Genomic DNA, 17,289 nt, shown 5'->3' on the forward strand with positions numbered 1-17,289 from the left:
TACAGGCATTTTACAGTGATTTTGATCCACTCTTCTTGTCCCTCTTGGGCATGGCTAAGTTTAGACATGACAACTATGGTAGTTTCTCTTGGGCACTAGCACATATGGGTGGCAAAGGATGCTGCCTTTTGGTGAAATAATTTCTGGGTGCTGTCACAGCCTCTCCTCCAACGGATAAAACGCTTGGCATGTGCCGTGACACATCAGGAGCTTCTGTTGTGTGACAGAGAAGCCAAACTCCTTCCTCAGTATTAGGCGTGCCTTTACCTGTTTGTCTGTCATTGCTTCTGCCTAAAGCCACCTTTTCTTACAGGATCAGTGCCTCCTTCTGGAGTTAGCCTGGTGTTTTGCTTTCTGTATGTGTATAAGAGGAATTTCATGAGCTTTGTGCAACACTTTCCCTTTCCTGCTGCAGTGCCACAGGCAGAAGACACCACCGTAGCCTGCCTGCCCTCTAAGCACTGGCCTGGCTTGGGCGCCGGGGTTCGGAAAGAGGGCATGTGGCAGTGATCTTCTATGGCCATTGCCATGGAGTTAGGTTTCCAACTTGGCTTCCTGGTGTTTTGTCATGTGCTGATTGGCAGCCAAGTGGACAAACAGGAGGGGAGGGGTGATTTGGTTAATATCAGATCAGGCTCTATGGAAAGTCCTGGATTCTGAGAACAGAAGTTTCTGGAAAGCACACAAATAAGTAAAACATTCCCAGGAAGTCTGCGAGAGCAGAGAGGTTACCCTGGTTTTCGTGTGTCTCTTGCTTTCCTCATCCTGTTTGCTATCCTGGGAAATTAGAACCTCTTGCCACCCTGGCTTGTACCCCCGGAATCTTGTCTTCCCTGCTTTCCCTAGAGCATGTGGGGCATGAAAAAAGGGTGCTTCTAAGGAATGCAATGTGAATTCGTGAGCTCTACCCTTGCATTTCCCATTCCTCCCCTTCTCTTGTTTTGCTTAGCCTTGTTTTAATCACAGAAACATCCATGGTTGCACGTGATTGTGTTGCCTCTGGACTTCCACGCAGCTCTGTAGCCACCGATGTGCAGCGAGAATCTCTGCTGTTTCCTCCCAAGTGTCTTGGTGCTGAAAGCTGCCTGACCCTGCTGGTTGGAGCTGTGCAGCTGCGGAGCTTGTGGTTTGAGTTCTGGCAGATACTGGCCTCACGCTTTCTTTGTGCAGCTGCGGTTCCAAGAAATACAGTGAACTAGAGACCTGGCCACAGGGAGGGGGAGGTAATACCAAGAACCTGTCAGAACATGATTGTGTGCTGGGGGGGGGGGGGTGGTGTTGGGGAACAGGAGTTGTGGGTGGAAGGGTGAGGCAGAGGCTCATGGGAAGCTGGAGGTGTTTGCAAAGTTTTGCATTAATTTCGCTCAACAGAGAAGATGGGGGTGGGGGGGAAAAACTCCCCAAATAAATTACAGTGTGAACTTTAGGGTGAATCTGGCAGTGAAGCAAGACTTCCTGGAATCGCAAGGTGAGAGCAGGCTGTGAGTGGCTTGGCTAAGAGACAAAAGCTTGAGAACCTCTGAGTGCTGGAAATTAAGTAGCATGGGAAGCAAATATTTGTCTCCCCTGTGTATGGAACGACAGGTAATAGGTCTCTTCTAGTCCTTGGAAGCTCTTCCTTTGCTAGTCAGGGCTAGACATCCTTCTCCCTCCCAGGGATGTCCTTTGTTTTTCCCTGTGGATTGTTAAATTCGCTCCTGACAAAGACACAGAGGGTCTAGATACCTCCTTCCCCACCCTGTTTTGTGCTAAACAACATAATTTAGGTCCCTGAAAACCCGTCACTTGATGCCTGTGCACCTCTAGCCCAGTGCAATGTAAAACCCCTTCCAGAGACTTTGCTTAGCACCTAGCTTGCCACCCTCAGAAATGCGCAGGTTTCAGAGGTGGCTGGTGCTCTTGTCGTCCTCTTGAACATTTATTTGCACCAAATCCTGTAAAATGGGGGAGAAGGGGAAGTTCTTTGACTACTACTGTGCAAGGGGGCTTTTCAGCATGCAGAGAGTGGGGATTTAGTCACACCAGTAACTCTGCAGAGCTGGGAGCTGGCCCTGTTCCTAAGCCTAGCCTATTGTCCTGACTGTTGTGCTCTCTGCTTGTAACAGATGACAAAAAGGCCCTGGAGCTACTGGCATTGCTGGTGTGCCCTGGAAAGGTGCATGGCAATCCTGCAAGCTGTGGGGGAGAGGACAGTTTCAGCCATATGTAAGATCTGCTGCAGGGCACAGCGGTGGCTGCTGAGCTCACCTTTCCATCTGTTGAATGAAATGTGCAATCTGCCCCTGCAAGCAGATGTCAGCAGCTCTGAGTCGTGGGGCCTGCCCAAGCCATGGCCAGGCCTCTCCTTCCTTTCTACCTTCATGCCATCACTGCCAAAAGCAGAGAGAGTATTTTAGTTTTTCTCTGGTTTTGTCTGTTTGCTGTTCAGTCCCTCCAGTCCTTCCAAAAGTCACTTTTGCTGGGGGAAGGAGCTTCTTGCCCAGACTAGGGGAGAAAAGATCTTCAAAATGTTCCATTTCCCCACTCTGACACAAATATCACACTTATACCCACGTCTGTGTACGCCAGGCTCCAGGATAAAAGTGGTTCTGCTGGTACCTGTAGCACTGGTTAGTGGGATTTTAGTGCAGGCTGTGATGTTACTGACAATGATAACACATACTGTAAGCAATAATCTGAATTTTAGTAGCTCCACAGTGTTCAGCATTTGTCCAATGCAGTGGTTAGCATGCTGTAGGTAAATGTGCAATCGAGCCACAGTTCTAAGATACTTTTTGAAATTATTATTTTACTTGCTCCTTAATGCAGCACTTTAGATTTATTTTTTTAAAGTATATTTACAGTATTTGTCTGTAAAAGTAAAAACAAAAGGATGATTCAAGAGCAGCCAAGCACTGTTTGTTCAGATGATATGGGACTCTCTAGGATCTTTGTGCCTTCTGCTTTTCTGCGGGAGGTCAGTTTCCCTCACATAAGTGTAGACTGCCTGTTCCCCACTGGAATTTGAAGAGCCCATTTCCATGACCTAAAGTGGTGTCAGTGGGAAAGGTGTGGATGAGGCTTCTGGAGCACTGGGTTCAATGGTCTGCCATAGTCCTTCAGGAGTTTGGAATGGTCACTGTTTTACAGTTGCTCATCTGGAAAGTGGGAATTGAGAAGATAAATGTGTCTAAAGGTACTGAAGTGCTCAACATGTTGCAGGGACGAGGCACCTGAGCAAGCCAAGTCATTTTCCTGTATTTAGATACTATAAAGACACAATGATTGTCAAGTCTTTGTTTTAACCAAAATAGCATTTTTCTGTAGTGAAGGGTGTTTCTCTCTGATATATTGAATCCTGTAAATGGTGTGAGTGAAAGGAAACCCTTTTTAATGGCCTGCCATTTCACTTTAGAGTGCCAGATCATGCTGAATTTACCTAATGTATTCCAAAGGTTAATTACCTAGGCTGCCAAAGTGTTTTCTCTTATTTCCCAGGGGAATTTTTGTAATTTCATCTCGCAACCTTTACAGTTGGTGCTCAAACTGACGGTTAAGATGGCTTTTAGCAAGGATGGCATTATATTAGCAGGCGTTTGTGCTCTGAATCTGCTCAGTCTGAGATGTGGGCTATCCTACACAATAAAGATCACAGCCTTTGGCCATCTGTGGTTGTCCCAGTTTCTCTGTGTCTGGGACTGGCATATAATCTAATATAATAATCTAGTACTAGTATTTTTTTCCTAATTTGCCAGCTAGAATACACCTTCTGTTTGCTTGCCAAGTGAGTTTATTTCATGAAAGAATTTATTTTCATAATTACTGAACTTTTTTTATTGTAGCGAGATACTAAAGTCTGGATAAGGATGTAGTTTCTTTAGGCTGTCATGTTATTTTTTATATCTTTTAATTTTCAGCTACTGTGATAAAAGCATATTATGAGAGAACTAGCCTTTGCCTCAGTAAGAAGTAGATGAAATAATGAAGACGATAAAGCAAGAGAGTCAGGAAGTAGGATACAAAGCCTAAGTAATACCAACATCTCTTTTTTTAATATACGTATGGTAAAAACTGAAATCAGTCATATTTAAATAGGAGCTTTGGCAAGCACTCTAAAAATACTTTCACTGTGGAATGTGTAAAGTAGAAGTTCCATTAAAAACTCCAAGCTTGAAATTATTAATGATAAACTTTAAGGAAGTTAATAAATGGTGACAATAGTTCTACTGTATGGAAGTTACATTTGGACATTTGTAATCAGTAACTTGTGCTACTCTGTCATCAGCCCTGGAGACAGATTGTTCTGAGTTTCTGTAGAGATTTCCTGGAAATATTTGTAAGTGACCAGAAATGGCTGGTATTTAAAAGAGTGATTTGATGGCTAAACAGAACTTTTTTGGGTGGCTCTTCTGTGGTCTTGAATCATCAGCACCTGCTTCCCCAAACCAGCTGTGGTTACAATCTGTGTCTGACTTCAGTGCAGAACTGTGTTCAAACTGATTCATCGGGAGCCTGGCAAAAGCCAGTTTCCCACAAAAGTGGGTAGATAAGGTGTTTATTTTTCCCTGTTGTTATCTGGGCACTGGTGGTCCTCTAATGGTTTCCCACAGTCCTGTAGGGAGCCTATAACAATGTTTTCCTCCATAATTGTCTAGGAAAGGAATCCCAGAGCAGCAATGAGGAATATGATTTTGGAGGCTGTTAAAACTCCCTTATGAGTGTGGTGCCAATAAGGACATGGTGACCAAGGTGGGACGTTGTGGTGTGGCTCCTTATAACCTGGCTGAGGCCAGCTTGGGTATCAGTCACCAAACTGAACTCTGCAGTGAAGACACATCTCTGAGAGGGGCCTCTCAGAACAGCGCCTTCCAGCCTGTGGCTGCTTCTCATTCCCTCTTGGGCTTTTGGGTACGAGCACCACAGAACTCATCGCCGAGGAGCAGTGAACTAACTGTTGAAGGCAGAGGGCACAGCCTGGAGAAGCACCAAGGCTGTTGTCATTGAGTGTCTGGTGAGCAAAAGCACAGATGATTCTGGCTCTTTCCAGCCCAACAACTGGAAAAGATTTGAGAGAAAACAATGAAAACAGTTGAAGGTGCTTGTTGCTAAAAAGCCCCCGAAGGCCCCAGAAGGCCCTGGCTGTAAAAGAGAGTTTGAAGAAAGTTGAGGACCCATTGTCTCCCAAAAGGCTATTGTTGGTGGATCCAGGCTACTGGAAAAGCAGCAAAGCCAAACACGGCTGAATTGAAAGTGGCAAAGGCTCAGAAAAGCTGATCTGAAGAAGTAGTAACGTTACTAGAGGAAATACAGCAGGTTTAATGCTCAAATAAACCAAATCTTTTAATTTATGCTCTCAAGATCTTTCAGCAGGAGCAATCAACAGGCGAAGGGTTTGAAGGAGCGGTTTGAAGCTGCCTGGCTGTGTAGGGCCTGGGACAATGTTGAAATGTGCCTGTTGCCCCATCCCAGACTGGGAAGTAGCACAAGCTTCACTTCTGTTCTCTAAGCACTGGGTGTGTGCTTGAATGCAGGGGCACAGAACTTCAATATGTTTTAAAGCAGTTCAGTTCTTGTGGGAAACCTCAGAAAATAGTCTGACAAAACAGCCCATGTCTTGGGTGCTCTGCTGCTGGGCATGTTTTGGTGAAGCTCATCTACCCTAATGCTTCATTTTTATTCCTGTTTGCATCCTCCCTCCCTACTTACTGCAGATACAAATTGGCCTCGCATAAGGGATGACCAACAGCAACAAATATCTTCATCAAAACTACAGCTTTGCACGAGGCATCTATTACTCCACACCACTTAGGGTGATATATCCAAGGAAGGGCTTATGCCCTCATGTACGAGCGCAGTCATTTTACACTCCTGAAAAATGCCATTGCTTTACTGAAGAGAAGCTGACATGCCTGCCAGGACATGCTGCTTTTAAATACTCCTGCTTATGCCAAGAACATGCAAGAGTCTGTGTAAAAATGGAAGACCGGTAATTTTCCTGGTAATATCTTTAATTTTTAACTGTTGGCAAAATCAAGCCAATTATTCTTTGTAAATTTTGTTAAGCTTCCTGGATTTATGGGAGAGATCCAAGAGCACACCTCTCAAGTGAAATAACCTAGCTGTCGTGGGAGCGCTTTGGGCAGTAAGGACTTGTTTCTCTTCTGTTGTACCATGGAAGCACTAGGATTTCCAGGGAGATGTGAGCACCTGCTGAACCTGCTGATGGACTCAAGGTGTTTACAAGGTTCCTGTCTTAAAGTTGTCTCCAACAGTAAGGGATATTCATGCTGCTGTCTGAGGGAGGCACATGTGTGCTTTCTCTTGTAGCTAGTCACTCGTTTTCACAAACCTTAGAATTGTACATCTTTGAGCCCTCTCCTGCTGTGTTGGATTTTCTCTGTGAAGGGATTTAAAAAAGAGGAGATTTATGGGAGGGAGGAGGTGGCGATAGAGACACATACGGATCCAGGATGGATGGAAATCTTTTCCATGTGACTTCATACCAACAAAATGTAGGAGTCCACAATCTGAAATCCATGCAGAGAGCTGATCGTTTGGATCATTTAATAATTCATTGCCTTTGCTTTTCATCTGCAGGTTGGACTATTGGTTTAGCTGCTGCTAGGAGCTATCTCTGCCTCTAGATTACTTACTATACTGAGACAACGTAGAAATCTTAAATTTTGAACCTTACAAATTCTGAAAGCTGGAATTTTGGAGTAAATAAAATGGTATTGCAGAAGATAATGTGCTCCAGCTGTTTGGTTATTGTTTTTCCCAACTGTGCTAGAAGATTTCAGAGGATCTGTGGGAAATTGCATCCTGAGGATTTGGTTGCTAATCAAAGCACCCTGTGGGGGAGATGGAGCTGCAGTGAATTCTGGCATGCCAGTTCCATTGCTGCCATCTGTGTTTTTAAAATTAGCAGCAAAAATACATTTTATTGGCCTATAGAGTCAAGAAGTTTAAACTCGGACTACAAAGGTGTGAGTCAAAACAGCTTCCTTAGAAACTTTTTTCTTGGTTTTCTTTGTTTTTTGTTTTTTTTTGTTTATTTATTAGGATCTCATCTCTTTAGTTGTGGAGGAGGAATCTCGGAAGTGTGAGAAGAATTCAGGCCTCTGCTTCCCAGTTCCTGCCCCTCATCCTGTGATCCTGGAGATTGGCTGTGGCTCTGGAGCAATTGCTCTGAGTCTGTTACGAAAACTGCCACAGGTGAGATTTTTTTCAGTGTTCATGCTACAATAGATGTCCATGTTACAGGACAATCCCACTACTAGTCTTTACTGAGATTTCACAGACAAACTTCTTTGCTTTGATGGGACCTCAGCAGCAAAGGTCCCTGACCAGCAGGCTCTGTAAGTTCGTGCTAGGTGCAAAGACCAGCAGGCTCTGTAAGTTCGTGCTAGGTAGAAGAGGGGTGTTTAGGAATTGTTCCCCCCAGCTGTCTGCAGGAGTGGTGGAGACAGAGTGGAAGAAGCAAATGTGCTCATTCTTCAGCTGTCACAGCTCACTATTAATCACCTTAGCCTGAAGCACTGGTGGGTGTTGGTTTAAGTTGAATTTATGGGACAATCATCTCTAAAAATTACCTTGCTGTGAATAGAAAGATCTATTCTTTAGGAGACTGAAAACTAAATGAATACAGGGAAGGGATTACCACAGAAGTGTCAGTACTTGGGATCAATATGACAAGCACATGTCACACTGCCCCAGCTGCCAAACCACTCTTTTGAAGTTCTTTTGTTCACTAATAACAACCCACACTTTTTGAACAGAGTCAAAAGGGCAGGAAGGGGACTGAGATCTGGGTGACCAAAGCCCTTCTTGCCCCTGATTATTGTGGCATGTAACATGCTTACTGAGATACTGTTGGTAAACAGAAAGAGAAATGAATCCAAGATCTCACTGCACGTGGTTAGGGGAAAAATAGTCCCCTTTCCTCAGAATTGCAGACCAGTCAGATCCTCCTCATGAACGAGATTTGCTGTGGCCACCCTCTTGTAGAAGCACGAGACTTGGTGTGTAAGAATTAGAGGTTGATGCCTCTGCTCCTCCTCCCAGTGACCTGATAAGGTTAATTCTTGAGCTTCATGACTTCAGAGTATAATTACTCTGATTTCCTGAGCTGTACTTCATGCTCTTTTCCTTGCTTGTTAAGTTAAAGAGCTGTGTCAGTCTGTCCCGGTAACTGATAAGTCCTTTCCCAGTTGACTAACACAGAATGCTGTGCCCAGAGAAATAAGGAGCTTTGACTGATTAGAGTTAGTGGTAGCTACACTGACAGCTAAGTGCAGTTTACACTCTGTGTGATCTTTTTAGGGTTTCAGGCAGAATTTGGTGCTGGGGTAATTGAGAAAACAACAGCAACTTATGAATTCAGCTGTGTCCTTCACCTTAAGGGTCAGCTCCACATGCGTGGGTGCTAGGCTCAGGATGTGAAATGAATCCCCCTGGGCATGATGGCTGATGACACCACCATCTCCAAACACAGAGTAGTTTCTTTGAGCATACTTTCTCTGTCTAAATACTTACCAACATCTGCATTTAAAAAAAAAATATTAAGCAAAACAAAAACAAGTCAGGCCTTTGCCTGCACTTTTCCCAAGGTGGAATGGAAGGTCAAATAAATCTGTAACTGTGTAGTCTTGTCTCTTGGTGTTACGCTGGAGGGCTCACAAATACTTGACACACAGTCAAGTACGCGCAGTCAATACACGCAGTGAATGTGGTGTAAGGACTGTAGGGGAGTAACTAGGCAAAAGGTGTCTGCATAACAGATGGAGAATGCCAGTACCTCTGTGCAAGTGGTTATCTTAATGCTGGGAGGGATTCTGTCCCCGTTAGAGAAGAGAAGCCTAGGATTTGATCTTCCTTTAGCCTGTGCCTGCCCCAGACTAGCCAGAGCATTGAGTCTGACACTACTAGGAGCTATGAACATATCAGGTGATGTGAGTTTGTGTGACTGCATTGTTGTCAGCTGAGTTAGTTTGGTCAGAAGCCTATCTATTTTGGTAGGTGGCTGGCAGTGTTGCAGAGTGCCTTCTGTCACGTTAGCGGTGTTACTAGAAGTGACTCGTCATCCCATCAGTGCCCTGACCTGCATTCTTCATGAGCTATTCCTTTTAGGAGCCCAGAGTGAACAGTCAATTGCCAGTTCTTTTCTTGCATGTCCTTTTTGGCAGAGCATGTCTGCTCAGGAACCTTGATGTTGTAATACTTGTTATTTTTTCTGTCCCAGAGCCAGGTGATAGCCGTGGATAAAGAGAAGGCTGCTGTGGATCTCACCAGGGAGAACGCACATAGGTACAAGTCCACATATTACCCATTTTTTGTAAATTTTTGTTTGAGAAAGACCAAGAGTCCTCAATATTTGGGCGTGTGGTTCATATTTATCACCACTGAAAACCAGGGAGTGTTTCCTTGGTTTTCCTAGGTTGAGCTCCTAAAGCATGTAAGAATTCAGAAAAAAATGCTTATATTTGCGGGAGTATTTTTTCCTTTGACTTGGGAATGTGTTTTGCAAGGACAGTAGCCTAAATAAAACAATAGTACTTAAATGCTGTCTGCCTTTCAAGGGTTTTGAAAGTGTTCCGTGGTATCTGCTCTTACCCCTTTCTGTGACCTTGCAGGTCTGTGACCTCAAAGCAGCAGGTGATAATGTGTATGTCACTTAGGAGGTTAAGGACAAGATAGCCCGAACCTTTCTCTCTCTGGCTCCCTATATCATTATTGCTGTGCTTGTTTCTGTCATTGCTTCTCTAGATACAAGCTTGCACACTTCACTCTGATGTGTTGGTGTGGTGTCCCTCAGCATCCTCCTTGCAGTCTTGGGTTTGGTGAGAGCGGTGCTGCTGAGTCCTGTGCTGTTTGCACAGCTGTGCTGTGGTTTGGTGTTCAGATCTGCTGCATCATAGAGTAGTTGGGGTTGCAAGGGACCTTTGAAGGTCATTTAGTTCAACCTTCCTGGAAGAAGTCAAGCATCTTGTGCCTGAAGTCAGAACAGCTCTGTATCGGGTTGACCTTGTCCTTCTAGTGGCACGACTTCCTCAATTGGTTCTTTCTACCTGAGGTTATTTTGGACTGTCATTAACATAGTAAGTACCAGAGCTAGAATCTCAGTTTCGGTTTAAGTCTAGGATCCCAGTCTGTCTACAGTTTCTGTCTACAGGGCCCACATAGCCTTTTTTCCCCCAAGCTGCTGCCAGCATTGGGGGAATTGCCTGTCTACAGAGACAGGCAACTTCTGTGTCTGGCTGCACTGAGCTGCATCTCTTCACTTCTTGCAACTCAACCTTAGCTGTTATGTGAGTCTGAAGTGATGTGTAGGTATAGGCCCTTCCCAAACTTGTCGCCTCACTATTACCCTTTGCCTCCTAGTCCAGTTATAGGGAGTAGGGAGCAGAGATTTCCTTCTGATATATCAGTGTCAAACCAAGTTCTGTTGCAATTTTTCATAGATATAATAAAAGCAGGCCAGATCTTTGCCTCCTTGGTAGATTATTGCTCTGGCATCTGGAAAAAATAGTCTTGTTATTAACATTGCTTGTTGGCTCAAGAGCGGCTGAGGGAGAATAAATGCAGCGCCAGAGAACCTCATGTCTCTCTGTGGATATTTTCATTGTGTCCTTGTGATCTTGTCCATGGCGTGGTGCCCTGTAGCTCTTGGGAGAGAAGCCAGTAGGGTAAGCTGTGTTATGGCTTGACTGAAGCCAGCTTGGTTCCTGCCTCTTCTCTTCAGAGCTCCCTTATCACAGCTGTGTTCTCTAGATGCTTGGGTGAGTCTTGCTGTCACTAAATGTGACCATCTGGGCACACTGCAGACAGATGCAGGAATCCCTCCCTTTCTTGATGTCTGGGTATGCTGACAGGGCAGTGCCATAGGCCCCCACCAAAGGCAAGTAGGACTTGGCTATAAGGCCTTTGTCACAGCTCTAAGAACCCTGTAGGGTAGCCCTGAGGCGTTACACTAAAGAGCTGGGAGAAACACTCTGCCACTGATGGTGGGTTTCTCATGAGAGGAGAGAACATGCTGGGAAGAGCTGGGCAGTTTTGTTTTCTGTTGACATTGACTTTGTTGAGAACAGGAGTTAGGGGACAGTGCAGACTCTCTGCCACAATGTGCTCTTGCTGGTCAGGGAATGGCATCTCCTGTGGGAAGCCTGGAGTCTTTCTCCACCAGCAAATCTTGACCAGCCTTGTCTTTCTGACTTCGCTAAGTGCTTGCTCTGACATTGCTGGAGTATCTTCCCAAATCCAGAGGCAAACCCGGTGAGAAGAGAGAGGTGTTTTGGTGGGTGAACTGTGTAGCTGAGGTATTAGAGGTTCCATTCCTTCCTTGCTATCTCATGCTGTATGTTTCTGTGACCTCTCCTGCAGTATCAGGGTGTCACCAAACACCAAGGCTACTTTCAGAGGGGCCTCTCCTCTCTGTCCCAGGAACATCAAGGGAACTTTGCTCAGGATTCCTAAGGTTTAAGGGGATCACTGTCTCAACTGTTTTCCCCTGGCAGTGAGCCTGTTCCGTAGCAAGCTGAGTGCAAGGGACAGACCATGCCAGGTTGTGACAGACCGGAGCACGGTGCGGTGGCAGTCTGGCAGTCTCCAGGCTGTTCTACCTTGGATTAGTGCAGTGAGTCACATCACAATCTTGGCCGAGATTTCTCCCTAAGAAATACCAATGTGTTTATAGACCTGTTTCTTAAAAATAGCAAGGCAGTGTGCTTACTTGCCTGCTTGTCACAGGTAAAGGAGAGGTGTTCATGTCTTCTAGTGCCTTCAGGGGTTCTGCTGGTGGGAGCACCCCAGGGATGTCTGGGTGCAGATGAAAGGCACTGACCATAACACGTGGTTTCCAATTAATGTGCACAGAGATATGAGAAAGATCATGAGTTAGAAACCAGCATCTGAGAGATCCTAGTGTGTATTTTAAATACATTATACTGTACACTCTGTGCGTGAGCTGTTCCTCAAAGTGTCTCTTTTCCTCCCTCTGTGTCTGGCATTTTGGGCATGGGTTTTGCTGCCCTCCATGTGCTGGCCTCCTGGTAGCGTGCAGTAACATCTCATCACCTTAACACTGGCATGTGAGATGAGATCCAAAGATGCCTAGAAAATACACTCAGATGCCAGAACACTATTGAGATCTAGATTGTCAAGGAGGCTGGCAAAAGAATGTGGCAAGTGTGTGAGCATGTTGCCTCCACTTACAATAGCAGGTTTAAATAATTTGAAGCAGATGATTTTGTCATGTGTGTTGTGGGTTTTTTTTGTTTGTTTGTTTATTTATGTGTGTGTTTTGGGTTTTTTTTTTGCAGGAGTAGTGAGCTTAGGAGGGGGAAGACTTGGAGATGTAGCTAATATGCAGCAGGGTGGGGGAATACTCTATATGTGTGGCAAGGGGTGATACATGTAAGTTTTGGGTGCACAGGAGCTGCACCCTGGAATCACCATGGGCGCACAGTGTGCTCTTTGCTTTGAGTTTTGTTTCTCAGGCAAAAAGCAGATCCTAAACTTCCTTTGTGGCTTGAGAGGAATCCAGCTGCAGTCAGTGGGGTAGGATGTACGTGTATCAGATAAGAGATGTGACATTTAGTCATCTGTTTATAGAATGTGCTGTTCATGAATCCACAGAAAAATGCCTCACAATATTTCTTCTTTTTGTTTTTGCATCTGAAATTTTACAGGCTGCAACTCCAGGACAGGATCCACGTCCTCCACTATGATGTTTCATATGGTAACTCTTTTCACTGTTATGATCCCTTTTGTCTTTCTCCCTTTTTACTGTGGTGGGGGAGGTGGGTGTGTGAGACAGCCAAAGGACCCCGTTGGGATGCAGGGGTAAGAGGGGTGTTGAAGTTAATAGAGAAAAAGGTCAGCAAGAAATGAACCAGTGAAGCTTTTCCTGTCAGAGATTTCCAGGCCAGATGATCAGTTGAGAGAAGTTCCTGACTACGTCAGAAGATGAATTGTTCCTGGTTTTAAGTTTCTAAAGGTTGTGTCTGAGCTGGTAGTCCTGGTGCTCTCTAGCATTACTGGGGAGAAGCAAATACATACACAGGGTAATTCATTCCGTGCTGACATGGATGCTTTAGATAAACATGTATATGTCTGTCTCTCTGTTGATGTTAGAGGGAGCCCAAATATTTAGGTTAGATTAAAAGCTCAGCCTTATTCACCTGAAATTAGATGAGCTAAACCATGGGAGGGTACCTGTTGTCTTCCCTGGATGAAATGAGTTAAAACTGCGTGGGGCTTACCCAGGTAGGTAGATACGTCCTCAGCTGTTTTGGAGCCAGGAGCTGTGGAAGCAAGAGCTTAAGCATTGCAGATTCATTAATGCACCATTCTTAAACTATTGTTTTTAACACTGACCTCTCAGAGGTATGTCTGCACGGTCTCCTGTCTGCAAATTTGAGTTTGTGCTGCCCATACTCCAAACAGCTTCAGTCCAAAAGCCGTGGAGCTGTGCTGGCGTTGCAGCCCTGTGCCAAGGGGCTGGCCTGAGGACAGTGCCACACTCACATGGTTACGTGATGTCTGATTCCGGGCTGGTATGTGTCAGTTCAGACAGTAGTGAGAGTGTAGTGAGCTAAACCTTGTCTGCAGAAGAGTGAACCATTAGATGATTGGTACTGCTGGGAGGGCCTGGCTCTTTTGCTCATTAGAGGTCCTTCTGCAGCTCTGATGAGGGGAAGAAGCTGCATCCTGACAGCTAGTCTAAGCGCTCACTTAGGTCCCTGCAGGCTTTCATACGTTCAGGTTGTTGCTTTAGATCCAGATGGACAGATCTGGAGATCTATGCCCTGTGCTTTGTACCATTGTTCTGCTGAGTGGGGCTGTCGGTATTAAAAAATGATACTTTGCCTGTGCTTAGCTTTGTATCACTCTTGCATTCGAGATGGGAGAGTGAGGAAAGCGGGCTGTCCCAGAAAGAAATGGGATAACATTTTATCAGAGAAAAGCACAGCCAAACACATATGGGCATGTGTCTGGAGAGGATTTTGATACTGAGCTTATAGGGAAGGTTGCTGTGGTTGAGAGCTGGTTGTGATTGTTTTTCTTGTCTAGGTTCTGCTGAGCAGCTGCTACTCTGGGGTCCCGTAGACTTCATAGTCAGTAACCCCCCATATGTCTTCCATAAAGACATGGCTTCCTTGGATGCAGAAATCCTCCGGTAATCAGACAGTTTTTTTTCTTCTCCTTGAAGTAAGGTTTTCTGTCTGCTTCCTTATACTACACACAATTGCACACAAAACATGCAAATGCAATATACATGTACGTAGGTGTAGGTGTGTTTATATGGTATATAATAATATAACCAGTGTTACTTTGATAACTGTTTACAGGTCTGAAACAATATCAAAGTATTTTAAATATTTATAAAAATGCAAAAAGCACAGACTTTGAAATTAACAATATATCCAATCCAAAACTGTTTCAGAACATTTTTCCTGTTAGACCTTTTTTCTTCCCCCCATAGTTTATGTGAGTTTATGAAAGGCAGTAAAAGTATCCGAGCAGCTTTTTGTGATGGGGGAAAAAAAAAGCTTGGTTGGAAATGCTGTGGCCTGTTCTCATCCCAATACTTGTCTTAAGCAAACCCACCCACACAAACATGAATAAGCCCTTTTGGGATGTGGAACTACTTTGTGTGTCCTGGTTCTTTCTCAGAATTGATTGTTGTGCGTGTCAGGACAAAGCCCTGCACCACCCTTGTGCAAGATGTGCAGCAGAGCAGATTCTGAAAGTGGAGCTTGCTATATCCTACTTCTCTCTGCTCGGGTAGAAGGCAGTGCAACCTGGCTGTTGGCACGGTTGAAGAAAGCGAGCGATTCCTTGCTGTACAGCCCACTCTGTCCCTGTCCAGCTGGCACAAAGGGACAGATCCACCTGTTGGAACTGTCTGACCCCCAGCTGCAGTTGGCTCCTGATTTTCAGGAAGAGTTCAGGGGATGTTTTCTGCTGTAAACATAGAGTAGGTAGCAGTGGTAGCTGCTTTCTTCCCCCTTGTATTTTACAAAAAAAGCTATGGGTGCTGGCACCTGCTATAGGAGCGCTTGACTTCAGGTGTGTTGGGTGCATCTTGCTCCGTGGAGTGTGGGACAAGGCATCTGTGAGGGCACGGCTCATGCCACATGAAATGCTGTTAATGTCTTCTTATTCCCATACTCCAGCTATGAGGACCTTGATGCACTGGATGGGGGAGATGATGGGATGAGGGTCATCAAAACAATTCTGGCTCTGGCTCCTTCTCTTCTGAAGGATTCTGGGTAAGCACTGTTCTCTTTTTGAATTTCATGTCTTTTGTCCACTCACTTCTATAATTTCTGTTTTCTTTTCATACATGAATGTACAGAGGGAAAATAGTTGCAAAAATTTTCCCTCCCTCCCCATCTAATAATAGCAGTTTAAAAAGTCATGTGTATGAGCAAAATCAGCTTGAAATTGGTTAATAAAGGGATATGAGCCTTCCTTGACCAGTGATGGTATGTCATAGTCAGTAGTGAAGTGAGAATCTTTAAAGGTCAAAGCGGCAACAAAAAGAACATGAAAGAGAGCAGTAGAGAGAGACCACAACAAAAAAAAAAGAAAGGGAAGCTTTCTAAGCAGAAAAACTGATTGAAGGAGAAGGAATGCAGAACTCTGTGAGAATGGATGTAGATCTCTACTTCCCTCCCACCCTTTAATTAGGGGGAACTTGTTTACTGTTCCAGATTACAATGCTGAATATCCCAGGAGAAAGAAGATCAGTCAGGGATAGTTTCTTAAATGCTACATTTCTCCACGGTTAATAGCCAAGACTGATTGTTCCTCTTCTCTGTCATGTGGGTTCCATTTTGTGCTTACAGATCAACATGCTGATACGCAAAAGTCTGTTGTGCCAGGGCATTCTTGTTGAAAATTCCAAATGTTTTACCAGTATAAGAGAGGTCACTGAAAATCTGCTGTTCTGAGAAGAGGAACAGGAGTATTGAGAGGCATACTGCTTGCAGAAGAATTCATTCCTCATTCTTTGCATGACCACAAGAGCAGAAGATGCTCCTCAGAACTTACCAGCAAGAGAGATTGGTCCCATGGGGTTGCTAGGATTATTTTTTTTCCTTCCCTTTTTGCTTGTTTTATAAGGTGGAGTCCCCATTGAGGAGTGGAAGTCTTTTAAGGTCAGGAATGAGATCCACACACAGCTTGTTGTTAGTTTGGTGAATTTATAGGGAGCATTCAGTTTTAGGAATTCTCAGGAGATCGTATGATTGGGACTTGGCCTCTGTTCTCTGCCTGTTAAACTTGCATCCTGCTGTACTGTCACAGGCTGTAACCAGTTCCATCGTCTCCCTTTGCCTGTAAGCTAGGGTGGTACCATCTTGTTGTGGGAATGGAGGCTCAGAAATGGGCCAGTGTCATAAAGCCTGGCTGCAGCAGAGATGGAAATAGCCCTGCAGTGTCCAGGCTTAGTCCTGGTGCCCTAACTGAGGCTGTCTGATCAGTTCCCTTACCCCTGCTGCACTCTCTTTTGTACAGCCCTCTGTGTAGGTCTGAATGCTTGTGGTGTTTTCAGAACTGATTTATGGAGAGCTTTACTGTGGGAAAATGGTTGTACTAACTTGTACTTTATGACTCTTGCTACTGGGACTTAATGTCACACTGCTTCTGCAAAGAGGAACTTCATGCTGTTCCAGTGCTCATTGTCCATGCATCATAAAACTTAGTTCTGGCTTTAAATCTTTGGGGGCCTCAGAAAGACAGAATTGGTGGTATCTCTGCTGGGGACTGAAGAGGGATCCTTACATCCGGATATAAGGGTTTAACTACTTACCATGAGAATTCCCACCAAGATCAACATTGTCTCCCCCTGAAGTTGGGATCTGCATCGTGAATGGACAGCTATGATCTGGTTTTGGATTATTGGATTGTGGTGTATTTGCTGACTTTCTCATTTCCTTCACTGATAGTAGTCATCCAAAAACACAGACCTTAATTTTTATCAGTTTAGCAATCTAAATATGTGCATCTCCCCACTTTCTATTCCCAAATGTATCCTTTCAGGAGTGTGTTTCTGGAAGTTGATCCCAGACACCCAAATATGGTGGAGAACTGGCTACAGGCACACCCCAGCTTACTACTTGTCCTTCGTGCCATTCACAAGGACTTCTGTGGCAAGTAAGTCTCTTTTACCATCAGATTTTTGCTTCGGGTATAGATCTGTGTCCTTTGTAGATTACTCCCCAATGCATTGAATGAACTCTGCCAGAGCAAGTTCACAGCTGAAGCCAATATTTAACAAAATGGGGGCTCCCTCCAAATATCTCA

The 17,289-nt window shown here is 44.7% G+C and overlaps 1 protein-coding gene across 2 annotated transcripts in view; it reads left to right on the forward strand.

The window, feature by feature from the left end:
* HEMK1 (HemK methyltransferase family member 1) overlaps positions 1-17,289 on the forward strand; it is a 33,434-nt gene that overhangs the window by 13,596 nt on the left and 2,549 nt on the right. For both annotated transcript variants that reach the window (XM_014953500.1, XM_014953501.1), the window contains exons 5-10: positions 7,042-7,194; positions 9,221-9,285; positions 12,666-12,715; positions 14,050-14,155; positions 15,156-15,251; positions 17,026-17,139. In XM_014953500.1, coding sequence (XP_014808986.1) covers positions 7,042-7,194; positions 9,221-9,285; positions 12,666-12,715; positions 14,050-14,155; positions 15,156-15,251; positions 17,026-17,139 — 584 coding nt within the window. The remainder of the gene's footprint in view (positions 1-7,041; positions 7,195-9,220; positions 9,286-12,665; positions 12,716-14,049; positions 14,156-15,155; positions 15,252-17,025; positions 17,140-17,289) is intronic.

Source organism: Calidris pugnax, unplaced genomic scaffold (genome assembly GCF_001431845.1).
Source record: "Calidris pugnax isolate Ruff unplaced genomic scaffold, ASM143184v1 scaffold247, whole genome shotgun sequence".
NCBI classification, from domain to species: domain Eukaryota; kingdom Metazoa; phylum Chordata; class Aves; order Charadriiformes; family Scolopacidae; genus Calidris; species Calidris pugnax.